Source organism: Culicoides brevitarsis, chromosome 3 (assembly GCF_036172545.1).
Source record: "Culicoides brevitarsis isolate CSIRO-B50_1 chromosome 3, AGI_CSIRO_Cbre_v1, whole genome shotgun sequence".
Lineage (NCBI taxonomy): Eukaryota > Metazoa > Arthropoda > Insecta > Diptera > Ceratopogonidae > Culicoides > Culicoides brevitarsis.
Window position 1 is genome coordinate 14404963 of NC_087087.1, and position 17546 is coordinate 14422508.

At 25.7% G+C, this 17546-nt stretch overlaps 1 protein-coding gene across 1 annotated transcript in view; it reads left to right on the forward strand.

Annotated features, from left to right (window-relative positions):
* LOC134835062 (uncharacterized) overlaps window positions 1-17546 on the forward strand; it is a 100399-nt gene that overhangs the window by 27830 nt on the left and 55023 nt on the right. The window contains exons 3-5 of the mRNA XM_063849913.1: window positions 2353-2663; window positions 4659-4794; window positions 10618-10754. Of these exons, the coding sequence (XP_063705983.1) occupies window positions 2353-2663; window positions 4659-4794; window positions 10618-10754 (584 nt within the window). The remainder of the gene's footprint in view (window positions 1-2352; window positions 2664-4658; window positions 4795-10617; window positions 10755-17546) is intronic.

Below are 17546 nucleotides of genomic sequence, written 5' to 3' on the forward strand. Positions count from 1 at the left end.
CTTCTTCTTCCTTCCTCCCCACAACCAAATATCGACAGCACCAATGACGATGCACAAAACTTTATCAAATTGAAATCGATTTTTATATTTCATTACGGAGAATTTTTGCCTAAAATATTATTTGAACATTCGCTCGACTGAGGCACGTTCGAGACTAACTTGAATGGGGTACATATTTAATGTCGCTTTACCTAGCTGGAGTAAAAACAGGATTCAATGAAAAATTTCGAAATACACAAAGGCATTGAATTATTGAAAAACATTTTTAGCAAAATTAAATTTATATTTCTTCGTAGGCGAGAGCAATTTCCAATTTTGCATTGAACGTGATAAAATGAAGGACAATTCTAGCGAATTTCGAATGTCCTTCGTGGAAAATTTAATCTCTCGAGTTTTCAATGAAATTCTGCCAAAAAACTCAAATTCTATTGATTTTTTTATGAAAAATGTTGACTTTACTTTTAAATGAACAAAAGGTTAACTACAGATGCAGTATTTAGTCTTTTGCATCGCAATTTGACCGAATTTTGTGTATTTTGTGCCATCCATGGCAAAACGGATGGGAATTATTTAGTAAAAACAGAAATAAGAGGATTTGACATTGTTACTTCGGAATGTGTGTCTGTTTGTGTGCATCAAAATATTTAATCTGTGTCGAGTATTGTTCTTCGTCTCTCGCATTTGGTGCAATGTGAAAGCCTCACAAAGTAAAATTGAAATAAAATCCGACTTGCTTTGTTCGATAAATAGGATTACAGCAATTAGTTTTGATGAAATTTATGTAATGCATCGAGTTTTAACACATTTTTGGAATTCGTTAGAAAAAAATAAAATAAATTAGAGATGAAATTTCAAAACCAACAATATTTTTGAAGCTCATTTTTTCAATGAAAATCCTGATAAATCAAGCAAAGTCTTTATGTTAATTTACTTCATTTTTTTGTAAAAAAAGTTTGAAGCCGGAATTTATTCAAATTTTATCGTTTGTCAATTCTGAAAGGAGTTTAAAGAAGGAATTTATTCAAATTTTTGACTTCTGGTATTTCAAAAAGGAATTTAAACTCCGAATTTATACAAATTTTTGACTTCTGTCAATTCAAAAAGGAATTTATTCAAAGACCAAAAAATTAATTATCAAAGTCAAAAAATCCTAAAGTTACCGATAAGTAATGCCCTGACCCTATTGATTTTTTTACGAAAAATGTTGACTTTACTTTTAAATGAAAAAAAGGTTAACTACGGATGCAGTATTTAGTCTTTTGCATCGCAATTTGACCGAATTTTGTGTATTTTATGCCAATTCAAAAAGGAATTTAAAAAACAGAAATAAGAGGATTTGACATTGTTACTTCGGAATGTGTGTCTGTTTGTGTGCATCAAAAATTTAATCTGTGTCAAATATTTGTTCTTCGTCTTCGCATTTCAATGTGAAAGCTTCACAAAGTACATTCAAATTTTCCGACTTGCTTTGTTCAATTTAAATAGGAATGTATTTATTCAAATTTTTGACTTTTTTCAATTCAAAAAGGAATTTCAAAAAGGTATTTATTCAAATTTTTTACTTCTGTTAATTCAAAAAGGAATTTAAACTAGGAATTTATTCAAATTTTTGACTTTTTTCAATTCAAAAAGGAATTTTAAAAGGAATTTATTCAAATTTTTGACTTTTTTCAATTCAAAAAGGAATTTAAATCGGAATTTATTCAAAATTTTGACTTCTATCAATTCAAAAAGGAATTTAAATCGGAATTTATTCAAAATTTTGACATTTGTCAATTCAAAAAGGAATTTAAAAAAGGTATTTATTCAAATTTTTGACTTTTGTCAATTCAAAAAGGAATATAAACTAGGAATGTATTCAATTTTAGACTTTTTTCAATTCAAAAAGGAATTTCAAAAAGGTATTTATTCAAATTTTTGACTTCTGTCAATTCAAAAAGGAATTAAAAGTAGGAATTTATTCAAATTTTTGACTTTTTTCAATTCAAAAAGGAATTTCAAAAAGGTATTTATTCAAATTTTTGACTTTTGTCAATTCAAAAAGGAATTTAAAAAAGGTATTTATTCAAATTTTTGACTTCTGTTAATTCAAAAAGGAATTTAAATCGGAATTTATTTAAAATTTTGACTTCTATCAATTCAAAAAGGAATTTAAATCGGAATTTATTCAAAATTTTGACATTTGTCAATTCAAAAAGGAATTTAACGTAGGAATTTGTTCAAAATTTTACAATTTCAAAAGGAATTTATTCAATTTTTTTGCATCTCTGAGTTAAAAAAAATCTAAAATCGGAATTTATTACAATTTTTGACAAAAACTAACATTTTAAACTCCATTTAATTTCTTTTTAGGCATCACCAGCTTAAAAATGATCAAATTCAGCATTCCCCCGTACAAGCTAAGGATGGATTCCGCACTGCTCGAGTGCCAGTTCGAGATGAATGGCAAGCCACACAGCAGCACTTACAACACGCGCAATCATCACAGCGTCTACGAGCAACATTTCGGCGGCGGCGGACACAACTACGACAGCAGTGAGCAAGGCGAAGAAGAAACGCTGTATTCCGTTAAATTCTACAAAGATAACGAGGAATTTTACCGATTTATGCCAAAAGCGAGTCCGCCGCAACACAGTTACCGTGTGGAAGGCATCAAAGTTGATGTAAGAAAAAATTCAACTCACGTTTTGCGAATAGCAGTTCATAAATTTGTTCTCGTTGCCGAGTTATTTAGTGTTTACTTTGCGGGCCCCGATAGACATCGAACAGACATTTCCATTGAATTATGGCACACAATCCTTTACTTTTTCGCAATTCTTGTCGTTTTTTTTGTGCTCCAATCTCTTTTTTGACAAGCAGTTTGTTGCCAATTTGGCAGCCGGAATTCTCGTGTCGTTATTTGTCATTATTGGCTTGTCGAACGGCATCGAAGTAAAATTGTGATGATAGATCGAACATCATCAAGAACACGATGATGGTGTGTTTAAATTTTTGAATTCCCTCCTTCTTCTTGTGATTTCGAGAGCTAACAAACAATGCGACTTCATCTCGTATTTTATTGCTTTTGTGCAAAGCATTCAATCATACCGAACATTGAATGCAACTCTTTTCCAATCAATTTAAAGCCATTTGTCCAATATTATTACGGGGATAATTTGAAAATGAGAAAGGGAAAAAGCAAATTTATGGTCTGATATTGGGTTTTAGTTTCAATATTTGCTCAATGAATGCATTTTACGACGAATGACAATATTTTTCTTGACGCATTTAGGAGAAAATTATTCGTTTTTATACCGAAAAATACTGTCTGAATTTTTTTTTCGGAAAATTCGTGGAAAATTGTGGAAAACTCATGAAAAATAGATGAAAATTCAAAATTTATTCAATTTTTTTTAAAACTTTAAATAAGAAAATTTTTGAAAATTTTGGAAAACCAAATTTTATAGCTCATTAAATTATTTAAAATATTTTTAAAAAATTTAAGGATCATGGAAAATTCGGAAAATTTTGGGAAATTTTAAAATTATTTACAAATATTTCAAAAAAAAAAATAAATTATTTTGGAAACCTTTAAGTCATTAAATACCTTTTGGATGAATTAAGAGTTCGGGAAATCTGAAAAATTTGTGAAAAATTTAAATTTCGATGAAAATTAGGAAAAGTTGAGGAAATTCGATAAATCATTCGTTTTGTGAAAAATCTAGAAAATATTAAAAATTTTGAAAAAGTTAAAACTCGAAAAATTTAACAATATTTTGGGAAATTGTGAAAGCTTGAAGCTCATGAAAAAATTAAACTTGCGAAAATTTTTTAAAAATTCGAAAAATCTGGAAAAATTCGACTAAATTAAAATTACGTGAAAGCTGAGAAAATTTCATGAAGATTTTTCATAAATCATATTGCTCTTAATCCTCTCATTATGGTCAAAATAAAAAAATTTTGAAAAAAATTCAAGAATCATGAGAGTTCTAAAATTTTGAGCATCAAAAATTTTAATTATTAGAGCAGAGTTGGAGCAAACTATCAAAATTTTGGGAAAATCATGGAAAACTTTTAAAATTTTCCGGAAAACTTGGAAAAACTCAAGATTTTAAATACTGTGAAAATTCTGAAAAAATTTTTAGGTCTTGTAAATTTGAAGAAGCATAAAATATGAATCAAATAAAAAATTTCATAAAATTTCAAATCTTGAGAAATCTTTAATAAAACTGAAAGTCATGAAAAATTAAGCTCATGAAAATTCTTAAAAAATCTTTAAAAATTTGTAGATTTTGCAAAATTATTTAAGTTGTGAAAAATTCAAATTTTGAGGAAAATCCGGAAAATATGAGAAAATTCAAAAATTTATAAATTGTTTAATTCGTGAAAAATCTGAAAAATATTAAAAAATTTTTAAAAAATTAAAAACTTGTATTAAAAAAAATATTTTGGGAAATTTCGGAAAAATTGGAAAAAATTACGAAAATTTTAAAAACTTTTAATGACTCAAAATTCATAGAAAAAAATTAAAATCTAATTAAAAGAGAATAAATCTGTTTAAAATTTTGAAAAATCGAAAAATTAAAAAATAACTCAAAATGCGTTCAAATAAATTTTTTAACAACAAAAACTTTTCAAACCTCAATTTCATTGTTTTATCCGTTTTTTTTCCTTTCCAGCACACAATGTCAGATAGCTCACGCGTGATGCTACGAGCACTGACACTCAAGTCATCCGGGCTCTATCGGTGTGAAATATCAGCTGAAGCACCGAGCTTCGCCTCCGTTCAAGCCGAAGGACGCATGGAAGTTGTGTGTAAGTAAAAAGTAGCTTATTATTTATTTTTCTCTCCATTCATTTTTCTTCCGCCACAATAAAATTTATTTTTATTTGATTTTCACTTCATTTAATAATATTCCTTCGACATATAACGAAACTTTATGTGCGGGAAAAAATTATGTTATGAGGTAGAGAATAAAAAAAAAACATCAAAAGAGTTTATCACACACATGTCGGGAAAAATATAAATAAAATATCAGGATGTCGGAATGTGTTCTCTGTGTGTGAGTGGAATCCATATTTCTTGTTCTTTGAGCTTCGAAAAAATTTTTTTTTGCGTTTTACGTTTTTTGAGGTATTCAAAGTCATGTTCATTCAGTCAAGGAGAAACCTAATCAAATCAACTTGTGCTCCTCTGTTTCCGTCAGTCATTCAGCTTCGAACAAAGTGACGTTTGAGAATTGACAAGCAAAGAAAGAACGGAAAAAAGTTATTTTATGATCTGCATAAATTTACCTCCTCAAGGTGTTTCGAATGTTGATGTTGAAATGAAAGTGACTTAATGTCACTCATTCATGGCATGTCAAATTGTATTTTTTCCATTGCTTCTTTGAGAGATAAATTTGTCTGGATGAGAAACGATGCAGTTGCTGTGGGAATCACATTTTCAAATTTAAAAGTAAAAAAATTTTTTAAATGTAATTTGTTAGAGTTGTTTTTCGAAGATATTTAAAATTGACAGTTTTTTTTATAAAACTTATTTTTTTTTTTGGTTAAAAAATATTTTAATTTTTTTTTTATTTTTTCTTTAAAAAAGTAAACAAAATATTGCTAAATTCTAAATAATATCGTACAAAAAAAAATTTTTTTAAATAAATTTAAATAAAATTTTGAACAAAAATATAAAATTGATTTTTAAAAAAAAATTAAATACTTTTTACGCTCATAAAAAATATTATAAAAATATTTGAATATTTAAAAAATATTTTTTAAAAATAAAATTAATTTAAATAGTAATTAATTTTAATTATTTATTAATTAATTAATATTTTTATTTTATTATTTTAAATAATTTAATTTTTTTTCATAATTAAATTTTTGTTATTTTTCTAAAATAAAAGTTAAGAAAAATATTTTCATTAATTCTTTTATTTTTACGTAAATTAATATAATTAAATAAAATTAATTTAAAATAGTATTATTTTTATTTAATTAATTTATTTGATGGTTTTTAAACTTAAAATTGATCAAAAGTTTGATAAATATTTAATTAAATAAAATTAATTTTTAAATAAAAAATAAATGTTTTTAATAAATATTTAATTAATTATTTGTTTAATTAAAATTATTTTAAATTAATGTGGATTATTTTTTAAATTAAATTAATTTTATTAAATTTTATTTTATTTTTAAAATTAATTATTTTTTTTTTTAATATTTTGATTTAAAACCAAAACAAAAATTAATTATTTTTTTTTTTAATTTTACTATAAGATTTATTTTATTTTTCAGTATTTTAATGCAAAATTTGAGGTCAATTAAAATAATTTTATCAACTTACCTAAAAAAAAATTTTTTTAAAAAAACCAGTCGCCTCCATTTCCACTTGAAATGCATTTTCGTGCCAATCCTTCCAAAAAAATAACACTTTCAAGTTGTTAACCCAAATTATTTCTTCGTCTGTCATTAAAATGCAATTCAATTTCCAAGTGATTATAAGCAATTCTGTCCTATTTAATTAAATTAACTTTCATTTTATTTTATTCTCATCCTTTTCTTACATACATACAACATAATGACGACAACGACACTCCTCTCACACGAACAAATTGCAACAACTGAAATAAAAATCCACGGGATTTGTAGCCAACTTTTCTTCTTCTTTGCTTTTCGTCTCTTTTTCTTATAAAATGTATTTTTTTTTTGTTTGTGTCGAATGTCCTTAATTTTCATCTTGTTTGTTTTTGCTTGTGGATACGAAAAACGACAGAAAAAAAAACAAAAGAAAATGAGAGCAAAAAAAAAATACTCGAGAAATCCAATCCTCTTACCATTTAAAACAAGCCACATTTGCGTCAAAATATGCGAGTCGAAATATTATAATAAGGCGAAGAAATCCCGCACAAGTGTTTTGATAAGTCAGTGAAAATAAAAAAAACGAGAGAAAACGAAAATCGGATAAAAAAGATTTTTATTATAGTTTATTACACGAAATTGTCGCAAGCACCATGGAAATTTTCTCAAACTCCTTGAATTTTTTTTTTGCTTTTAATAATATCATAAATTTACATAAAAAATGGTCGAACGCCGAATTCTCATTATTTTAATGCAATCGTTACTTGTAAAAAAAAAAGAAAAAAATCTGAAGACAATAAAGTTTTAATTATTATTGAATCAATTTTTATTGCTTTTAAAGTTGTTGAAAAATTTATCGAATAAAAAAAATACCAGACGTTTCCATTTCCAATCGTTTTTCCCTTTTTTCATTTTTATTTACTTTTCGTTGGTTTCTCGTTTATTTATGTTGATTTTAAACTGAGATTTCCTTTTTTTGTCGGAAACGTAGGCAAATACAAGAAGAAAAATAATCTAACGAAAAAAAAAACATTTTTAGCTTTAATTTTTGGTACAAGATTTTTAAAGTATGTACAAGAAAAAATGGCGGGAAAAGCAGAAATGTAGCTATTTAGAATTTTTTAAGGGCAAAAAGGCAATTTTTTATTTTAAAAATAAAGAAATTTATTCAAAAATTAAAGATTTCTTGAGATGTGGGCAAAAATGGGCAAAAATATTCCAAAATAATTTAAAAGGGCAGTCAAAGAAGGGCAAAATTTGTACAATTTTTTGGTAAAAATCAGGTTTGAAATTCTAAAAATTGTCCTTGAAGGAAGAAAATTGACAAGAATCATGGTTGCCCTTAAAATTATGAAATTTTAAATCTGAAAATGGAAAAAAAGCAACAAATGGGCATCAAAAGGGCAACATTTGGGCATTAAAAGGGCAACAATTAAGCAGCAATAGGGTAACAATTGAACATTCTTTTAAACGTCAAAAAACTAAGAAAAAAATTCAATTGAAACTTGAAATTTTAGCAAATGGGCAAAAAATTACCCTAAAGGGCAAAAATTTTCAATCAGCCCATCACTCAAAATTTCAAGTAAATCTTCAAAATTCTTTTCGAAAAACAAAATTGAGAAGTAAAAAACATCTTTTAACATTATAAATCTCCTTAAACATTGAAAAATCAAGCTTTGGGCAACAAATGGGCAAATTTTCTTTAACCATTGCCCTTCTCTTGTATTTTTAACCCTACGAACCTGAAAAAAGTTTCTTTGTGAATGCCTTCGGTGTGTTTATGTTTATAAATATCTACAAATTATTTACTTGCAGCCTCATCCTCGGCAAGCAAAGCAAACCAAGCCATGAGAAGGCAAAAAAAAAATCTTTTGTTTTTTTCTCACTCCTCACCCATTTAAACGGCATGTCTTACGTTACATGATAAATTATTGTGTGAACGAGCGATTTTTTGACAGATTTCTTGCGTCAAATTTTTGTAATATGAAATATTTCGTGCGTTAAATTTTTTCGTCTGCCTTTCCGCACATCTCTTGCCCTTCTGTAAAAAGTCACATGAAATCACAACTTTAATAAATTAAGCACACATAAATCCATTACTTAATCTTCCGTTACGTCTTTCTCGGTAGGTAGGAAGGTTGGTAGGTACGTTAGTTAGTGAGATAATAATTCATCAAAAAGCCTATAATGTGGGTCGACTTCGTAAAAAGTCCACATCACGCACAACAAATTAACTTAATCACTGCACATTATCCGCATTTATGATTTCTCAAAGGGAAAAAAGGATGAATGGCCTTCCACTACTCGGAAACATTATTTACACCGAATAAATAAATAAAATATTACTATTTTGATGAGATCTAATTAAAATTCATCCCAGCATGTTGAATGGCAGCAATGCGTCTCAGCAATTTTCGAAGATGAAATAAATCCCCTTTTTTTGCTTCTTTCCCAGATCTATGGGTCGTAAAATTTATAATTTATTTATAATTCGCTCTGCGATGACATGGATTACCGTTGTAAGGTCGATGATGACTGAATTTTAATTAATTTCTGTCTGTCCAGCTTCTGGTCATAATTAATGACGTTTAAGAGGAAAGAAGACGTTCTTAAATTAAAATTTGCAGTCATTTTCAGAAGATTTGAAATTTTCTATTAAAAAGCAGTGAATGAACGGAGGATAATCTAAGTTAATTATGTTTTTGAATAAATTAGTACGGGACCAAGTAGAATGTGTGTGGAGAGACAATGTGGGTATTTAATGAAATAATAGATTGATATAATTTAGCATATGTCACTTTAAATAAAATTTACATAATTTATAAGCAGACTAGCTGTTAAAAAGTATGTAGAAGAGACGACTCTTCTTGGAGAAGAGGACGAAAATTTGTTCAGTGTAGAGGAAAGAGCTTCATAAGGAGATTAAAATATTTTAAAGTAACTTAAGGACTTTGTATGAGGTTTTAAATAATATTTATTAAAAATTTTAGAGAAACTTAGGGAAGTTAAAGAGTTTTTTGATTTTTTAGTGAAAATTAAAGAAATTTAAGGATAAAAAATATGATAAAAAAATTAAAAGCTTTGAAAATAATCAAAATTTTTAATTAATTAATTTTAATTATAGTTAATTAATTAATTTTAATTATAATTAATAAAAAAATAGTAAAAATTAAAAAAAAAAATTAAATGTAAAAATTTAAATTTGGTAAAAAAATTATTTAAAATTTTAAAAATTAAAAAAAAAATTAAATTATAAAATTTTATTTAAATTTTAATAAATTTTTTAAATTTTGTTATTTATTTTAATTTCTTTAGATTTTTATATTTTATTATAATTTTATTTTTCATAAAATTCTTTTATTTAACTGCAAAAATGTCAAAATAATTTCTATTTTGAAAATATTAAAAATTATAAATTTTCTTAAACTATTTTCGAGAAGTTCAAAAATTGAAAAAAAAATAATTAAAAAATTAATAAAAATAAAAAAATAAATTAAAAAAAAAATAAAAAAAAATAATTAAATTAAATTCTCTTTTAATTTATTAAAAATTTAAAAAAAAAAATTTAAAAATAAAAATTAAAATAATTTAATTTAAAAATTTAAATTAATTAGATTTAAAAATTTTTGAATAAAATTAATTTTAAATTATTTTTTTTTTGTTTAATATTTTTTTTCTTATATTCTGAAAAAATGTCTTTTACATGAATTAAATTTTCGTCTCTTAGGTTAAGATTCAAGATTCGAACAAATAAAAATCGAGAAAAAAAAACGTAAATTTCTTACTAAAAACAAACATGGAACCTAAAACTACCAAAAACCAGTCCCCTTTAACCTTTAACACATCTTCCATCCATCAACAGTTCATGACTCTATCATCGCGAGTCTCTTTAAAGACCTTTCTCTCCGAGTGATCAAAAAAGTCAAAATCCCCGATAAAATTTATTCTACGTTCCTATGAATATCACAATGCGACATGAGACTGACGACGATATTATGTCAAGAGCGTGTAATCATAATGATGCCCATTTTTCACTCTCTGTTGAACAACTCGGAGCCATGTCGTGCAGTTGGTTTATTTTTCAGCAGCGTGAGTGAGTAAGTGCGATGCGGAGTGGCGGTGAGATAGTGTGATGCATGCAAACAACATAAAATTAATGGCATTCCTCATGCAAGTCAAACTCGAAAGTTCGGTAGTCCAAAACAACAAAAAAAAAATCACTTTTCTCGAAAATCATTTTTCCTTGGAGAATGAAATCAACAGCATTTTGCTTTTTTCTTTCAGTTCTTCCGAAAGACGGTCCTCACATCAGTGGAGAGCAACAGCAGCAGTATCAAATTGGTGATTATCTGAATTTAAATTGTACCTCAGGGAAATCGCATCCCGCTTCTGTTCTTCAGTGGTATATCAATGATCAACCGGTGAGTAGATTTTTTTTTGCTTTTTCTGTATTAAATGTAGTAGAAGAGAACAAATGACGACACGAGAAGACAATCAAAAAGAAATTAACAGGAAAAATGGCTTGATGATTAATATTCAATTTTGTACGGTTTTAAATAATGGCAGCTACGAGACAAAGATTTTGCTTTCGTAATGTTTCATAACGCATTTCAGAGAAAAAAAGAAGAAAAATTATTAGTTGACGTCTGTCATCAAAATTAGAAAAATAAATCAAATTGTGAACTGGGATGAAAAATTATTAAATTCTAAAAAAAATGTTCAAAATGTGCCTTGGGTCAAAAATTCAAAATTTGCCTTTGGTCAAAAAATTCAAAATTTGCCTTGGGTCAAAAATTTTGAGTCTAACGGGCAAAAAATCATAAAGTTGTAAAATCATAAAGTGCACTGGGTTTAAAATTTATAATAAGACAAAATATTTACTTATGAATATCGTAAATGTGGATTAGGTCAAAATATTAAAAATTTCTCTTTAGAACGTTTAAAATGTTTTTGGGCTTATATTTTACTTAAAGTTTACTGGGTCGAAAATTGCTTTGGTTTGTTGTTTGAAAAAATTGTACACTGGGTCAATAATTCACAATGTTTACTTTGGAAGACATCAAATTTGCATTAGGTCTAACTTCAAAATGTGCATTGGGTAGAAATTTTAAAAATTTTTCGTTAGGTTCAAATTTGAAATTCAAAATGGTCAAAAATTCAAAAAATGTGCATTGGGTCAATAATAAAAAAAATTTCATTAACAATTTTTTAATTTACTTTGGATACAAGTTCAACAAAAATGGTCAATAGGTCAAAAGTTCAGAATGGTTTTTTTTTTCAAAAGATCTCAAATTTTTATTGGATTCAATTTAAAAATGTGCATTAGGACAAATTTTAAAAATTATGCATTGGGTTCAAACTCAAAAAGTTCATTGGGTCCAAATTTAAAATGTGCACTGGGTTAAAAATTCAGAAATTGTGCATTGGGCCCATTATTAAAAGTTTTCATCTCTAAATATTCAAAATTAACTTTAATATAAAATGAAAAAAAAAAAAATCAAAATATGCATTGGGTCAAAAATTTCAATTTCTAACCTCAAAAAATTTAAAAAAAATTAAAAAGGACTAATATTGGTCCATTTTACCCACGAAAACTTCTATTTTTCCTTTATGAAATGGTTTTTACGTGGTTTCCTGTACTTGACGCCCACACCCTTCTGCCTCTAGCCCATCATGAAAAACAACGCAGCGAAAGAGAGATTTTATCGTAAATAATTTTCCATCATCGTACGACCGGTTCTACGGCACATTATAAAGGCATTAAACTAAACACAACATAACAAATTATTTTGTTCTGTTTTTTTTTGTGTGTGGCTCGACGACTTTCCTTGAGACCTTTTTCGACGACGACGACGAGACTTTACATGGAAAAGTTGAACGAAAGAGTCACCGAGCGAGAATGAGAGTGAAAAAATGATTAATGATGTTTCTGCTATTTTTTTTTTCTTCCACACATTATTTATGTGACTCGTGTCTTGCTTGCCCTAATATGGCATATTAGCATGTGTGTTTGAGTAATGAGATATGACACTAACGGAGGCACATTTGTTTTCACGTTGTTTGTTAAAGTTCAGGCTTTAAAAATTAGAGAGAAAATTCGCAGACGAACAAATGAGACAGATTTACACCTCGCAGCGCCCACATAACATCGAAATTTCGCGAAAAACAAGAAAAAAAAAGTTTTGACAACACGAAACACGACTTACATAACGAAATTCGTTCAAAGTGATAAATAACTAAAGGAAATCGTGATTATCCCATTATATCCTCATTTGGAATCATCAAAAAGCTCTATAAGAAGATTAATCCTAATCGATTATTCTTTGTCAGTTTGTTGTTTGTTTGCTTTAACGACCGCCACTATTTTGTTATTGTTGTTTGAATAGTTTGGGCGAGGATTTATTCAGAAACAACAACAACAACAAAGAAGAAAAAAATGAAATGAATTTATGTGTAATACAAAAATAATTCCCTTTTTTCTATACTTTAACTTTTATATCGTCGAAACGCACGCAATGTCGAGGAAGCATTCGAGGAATCAGAGAAAAAATGAGAGAAGGGGTGTCAAGTCTGAAAAGTTTTCTGATTCTTTGGAGGAATGAGGAAGCATGATGAGCTTAGAAGATAGTCATGCTACGATTTGTAATCATAAATCATAAACTGGACAGTTTAGATAATTTTATCGTATCTGTAGATTTGAGGTTTTGATATTTTTTTGAAAAATTGTTTTTTTGGTTAAATTCATTAAGTAATTATTTGTTCAAAAAAAAAAAAAAAAAACAATAGATTAACGATGAAAATATTAATTCAATTTAAAAAAAAAGTTAAGTAAGTCGTTGAATCGATACCTTTTTTTGTATTTTAAAAATTTCAAATTTTCCACTTATTTTTATTCAGCACGAATTTTTATAAATGAAATTTTTTTATTTTATTTTATTTTTAAAAAATAAATAAAATTAATTTTTTTTATTTGTTTATAAAAATTCGAACAATAAAATTGGAAATAAAATAAAATAAAAAAGAAATGTCAAAAATTAATAAAAAAAAGCATTAATTTAAATTTTTACTTAAAAAAATCTAATTGATTTCTTTAGATTTTACTTTACGAATTTAACAATTTTCACTAATTTTAAAATTCAGAAAAAAAATAATTTTTAACATATTTTAACTGAAATTTTGATTCTAAAAAAATTTCGTTGAAAATTAAAAATTTTAGATACTCTCAGAGAAAATTTGTAAATAGAAAACAAAAAAATTCAAAACAATTTTAATTTTTTTTAAAGCTTGTCTCAGTCAGATTTTTTAAAGGATTTGAAGAAAAATTAAGCTTGAACAGGTCATCAGGCAAAATTCTTCTAAAAAGCTTGAAGTTCCTGAAAAAATTTTTTTTTTTATGAAAATTTGTTAAAAATTAAATTAAAATCAGGGAAAAAAAATCAATTAAAACATTTTTAATTTTTGTTATCAGTCCAAAACTCAAGTAATTTTTGTCAACTTTTAACTTAAAATTTTGATTCTAAAAAAATTTCTTAAAAAATTTTAGAGTCTCAAAATAAATTTTTAAATTTTTTAAAAAAGCAAAAATTAAGATTTTTATTTTCAATTTTTTTTTTAATTTTTCCAAAATTATTTATTCAATTGTAAAAAATTGTGAATTATTTTTTTTTAAATAAATTTTTAATAATATTGGTTGAAAAACCAAAAATTTAATATATAATTGACTTTTAACTTAAACTTAAGATAAGAGTACATAAGTTAACTTAAGCCAAATTTAAAAAAATAAGTTAAATAATAAAAAAATTAAACAGTTAAATTTTTTTTTTTAATTTTTGTAGAAAAATCAAAATTTAATTGAATTTTGAATGATTTTTAAACTTGAGTCAACAAATTCATTTAATTTAAATTTGAGTCTTTTAAGTTCAAACTTAAGTCACATTTTTTTGTAAAAATTATGTTTAACAGTCAATTTTTATTTGTCAGTATTTTTATAAAATAATATTTATAGTTCAGTTCAGTCAGTGAACATCATCGGAAAATTTTCGCAACTATCCCTGGTCGTGACCAATACTAATTGCCTTACGTAGCGCCAAAGTTGTAAAAATTATGTAAAATATTAAAATACTTACTAATAAGGAAATTCTTGAAATCCTAACTCGAAAAAACTTCCTTTACTTGACACCCCTTAACTTTTCCTCCTCATTCATTAACTTTTTGTTTATTTTTCTAAAACAAAGAGTTTATTTATTACCGCAGATTACAAAACGAATGATAATTTTTTTCCCTTTTAACAACTCCCGAATAATATTACGTAACATGCTACAAGTTATTAAGTAAAAATTTCGTTCTTACCTACACATGGAAGTCATCATCATCATCATCATTCGCGCCCTCGGTCGAAGAAGACAACCAAAAAATGCGACATTAAAATAAAAGGCGGCGTCCATTTCTGCGGTCTTTAAATATTCACACGAAATCTTGATTACATTAAAAAAAGGGGTAATATATCGCCAATAATATCGAAAAAGAAAAATAGGAGAGAAACCACTGCGGTCTTAATTTTCTGCAAACACGCACTTTGCCCGCCTTCACGTGAAGAAAAGTGTTTTGTTGGACATGGAAATATTGCACACCTTTTTCTTTGCGGGTTTATTAATTTTTTGCGTTCTTATTAATTTATTTGTTTGAATTAATTTGACGATTCGATTCGGAATGGGCGCTCGCCATGCACGAAAATGATTAAATGACGTAATTTGTGTGCGAATTTGCAAAATCTTTCGAAAAAATGGCTATAATTGTTATGACCTCATCCCTTTTTCCTTTCTTCGGAGTAAAATTGAAAAATTACGAAACATTAAGCATACTTGCTAAATTTCAAGCACTTTCGGATTTTATGATAAAATAAAAAAAAAAAATGAGGAAGATACAAGAAAAAAAAAGTTACTGTAGAAAAAAAAGGATTTTTTGTTGAAAAAGGGAAAAAAGAGGAAAATGCGATAAAAATAAAAAAAGAAATATCAGCTAAATTCTTTTTTAAATATTCACGAGTCCTTTAAGTCTTATAGTTTTTGTTTTTATGTAAAAATGTACAAAAAATAGGGGAAATGTCGGTTTTGTATGTCGGGCTTAAAATCATGATTCCACTCAGAGGAAGACATGATGCATCTCTCTCTAGCGGAGCAATGAAAAGAAAAATCGACTACAATAAAATGAAACAACCTTTTTTTTTTAAAGAATCCAAAAGGAAAAATAAGGAAAAGAAGATGAAGTGGAAGAAAATGAAAAAAAAGAAATAAAATCAGATACATACCTCGGAGGCTTTTGCAGCTCAATTGTTCTACACGTGTCGATGTCTTTATAGCTTGTTTTGTTATCGGGAGACTTCGGGGATGGTAGGTCTTTGATGGTGGAATATTGTTATAAGTGACCTGAAAATTTTTAAGAATTTTTAATTTGTTTTTCTAAAAAAAAAAAATAAAAATTATTTTAAAAAAAAAGCAAGAAATAAATTAAATTTAAATAAATAAATAAATAATTAAAAATATTAAAATTTAAAAAAATTAAATTAAAAATTTTTTATTTACTTACCTATTATTTTTTATTTAATTTATCTTAACTTAATTAATTTTCTTTAATTTTAAAAAAAAAATATTTTTTTTTTAATTTTTAGAAATTAGGAAAAAAATTTAAAAAAAATAAAAAAATTAATTAAGTTAGGATATATTAAATAAAAAATAATAGGTCAGTAAATAAAAAATTTTTAAATTAATTTTTTTTCAAATTTAATATTTTTTTTAATTATTTATTTTTAAATATTTATTTTTTAAATTTAATTTATTTCTTGATTTTTTTAAAAATAATATTTATTTATTTAGAAAAAATAATTAAACTTAAAAAAAATTGTCAAAGATTTTTTTCATTTAAAACTTTCTGGAAATCGCTAATTTAAAAAAAAAAATAAATTAAAATAATAATAAATAAATAAATAAAGTAAAAGTTTTATATCAAATTATTTATATTTAATTTCAAATTTTAAAATGCATTGCTCTTAAAAATTATAAATTATTAAACTTATAAAATTTTTAAATTTTTAAAATTAAAATTAAATTTCAAAATTTTTTTTATTTTTTTTATAATTTTTAAAAATTATTTTATTCAACTAAGTTATATTAAAATTAAAAAATTAAATTAATTTAAAATTAAATTTATTTTAATTTATAAATTTATTTTAAAATTTAAAAAAATAATTTTAATTTAAAAATATTTTTAAAAAATTAAATTTAAAAAAGATTTGAAATATTAAATTTGTTAGTTAGATTTTGAAAAAGACTCATTCAAAAATTTTTTAAATTTAGACCTTATAAAACATCTCTGAAAAAAAAAATCACCCAAAAAATATAAAATACACGAAACTAGTTGTATGTGTGCCATTTTTCGTGACCTACTTTACTCTCCGTGATTTTGTTCTTCATTTCATTTATTTTATCGATCATGCTGTCGTGTTTTAACTGCAAAGCACATAAGACTTTTTAACGAGAAAGCACCATTATGTCTTCCCTTGCAGTACTATAACTGCCTATTTAAAGCACAAGAGAGTTAGTTTCTTCGCTATTTTCTTTTATTTTTATTTTTTTATAAGTATATTGAATTGACAACCTTTTATTATCTTCACGAATTTTTTTTTGTTCGTTTTTTTTATGTGCGACCCTCATTGCTTTCACTTTGCAAAACTATATTAAAAGTGCAAACAATTTACTCCTGGTATCTCTTCTTCTAGCATTTTCTGTTTTCCAAAGCAAACAAAAAAAATCAGAACTAAGACAAAAGAAGCGCTACAAAAAAAAAAGTTAAGGTTAGACTCAATTTAATTTACCTCGAAGCATCATTGGCTGCGTTTTTTTGCTCGATACATTTTTCTCGCATCAGGTTAAAGCACGTGCTGAAAAAAAAAGTTTAAAAAAATTCTTTTGATGTCCTTGTTATAACTTTTCATTTTTATTTAACTTTTTTTTTGTTTCATCTATAATTTCATAGACGAAACTTTTTTTCCTCTTTTTTTCAATGTTAAAAAAAATCTTCGTTTAATATGCACCCTTACTCCTTATAATAATAATATGCTAACGAGGTGAAGTGAATTGAAAATAATGATATTGAAAAGTTTAAAGGCGGTTTGCGATGCGATGAGAGAAAAACTGACGAAAAGGAAATTGAATTGC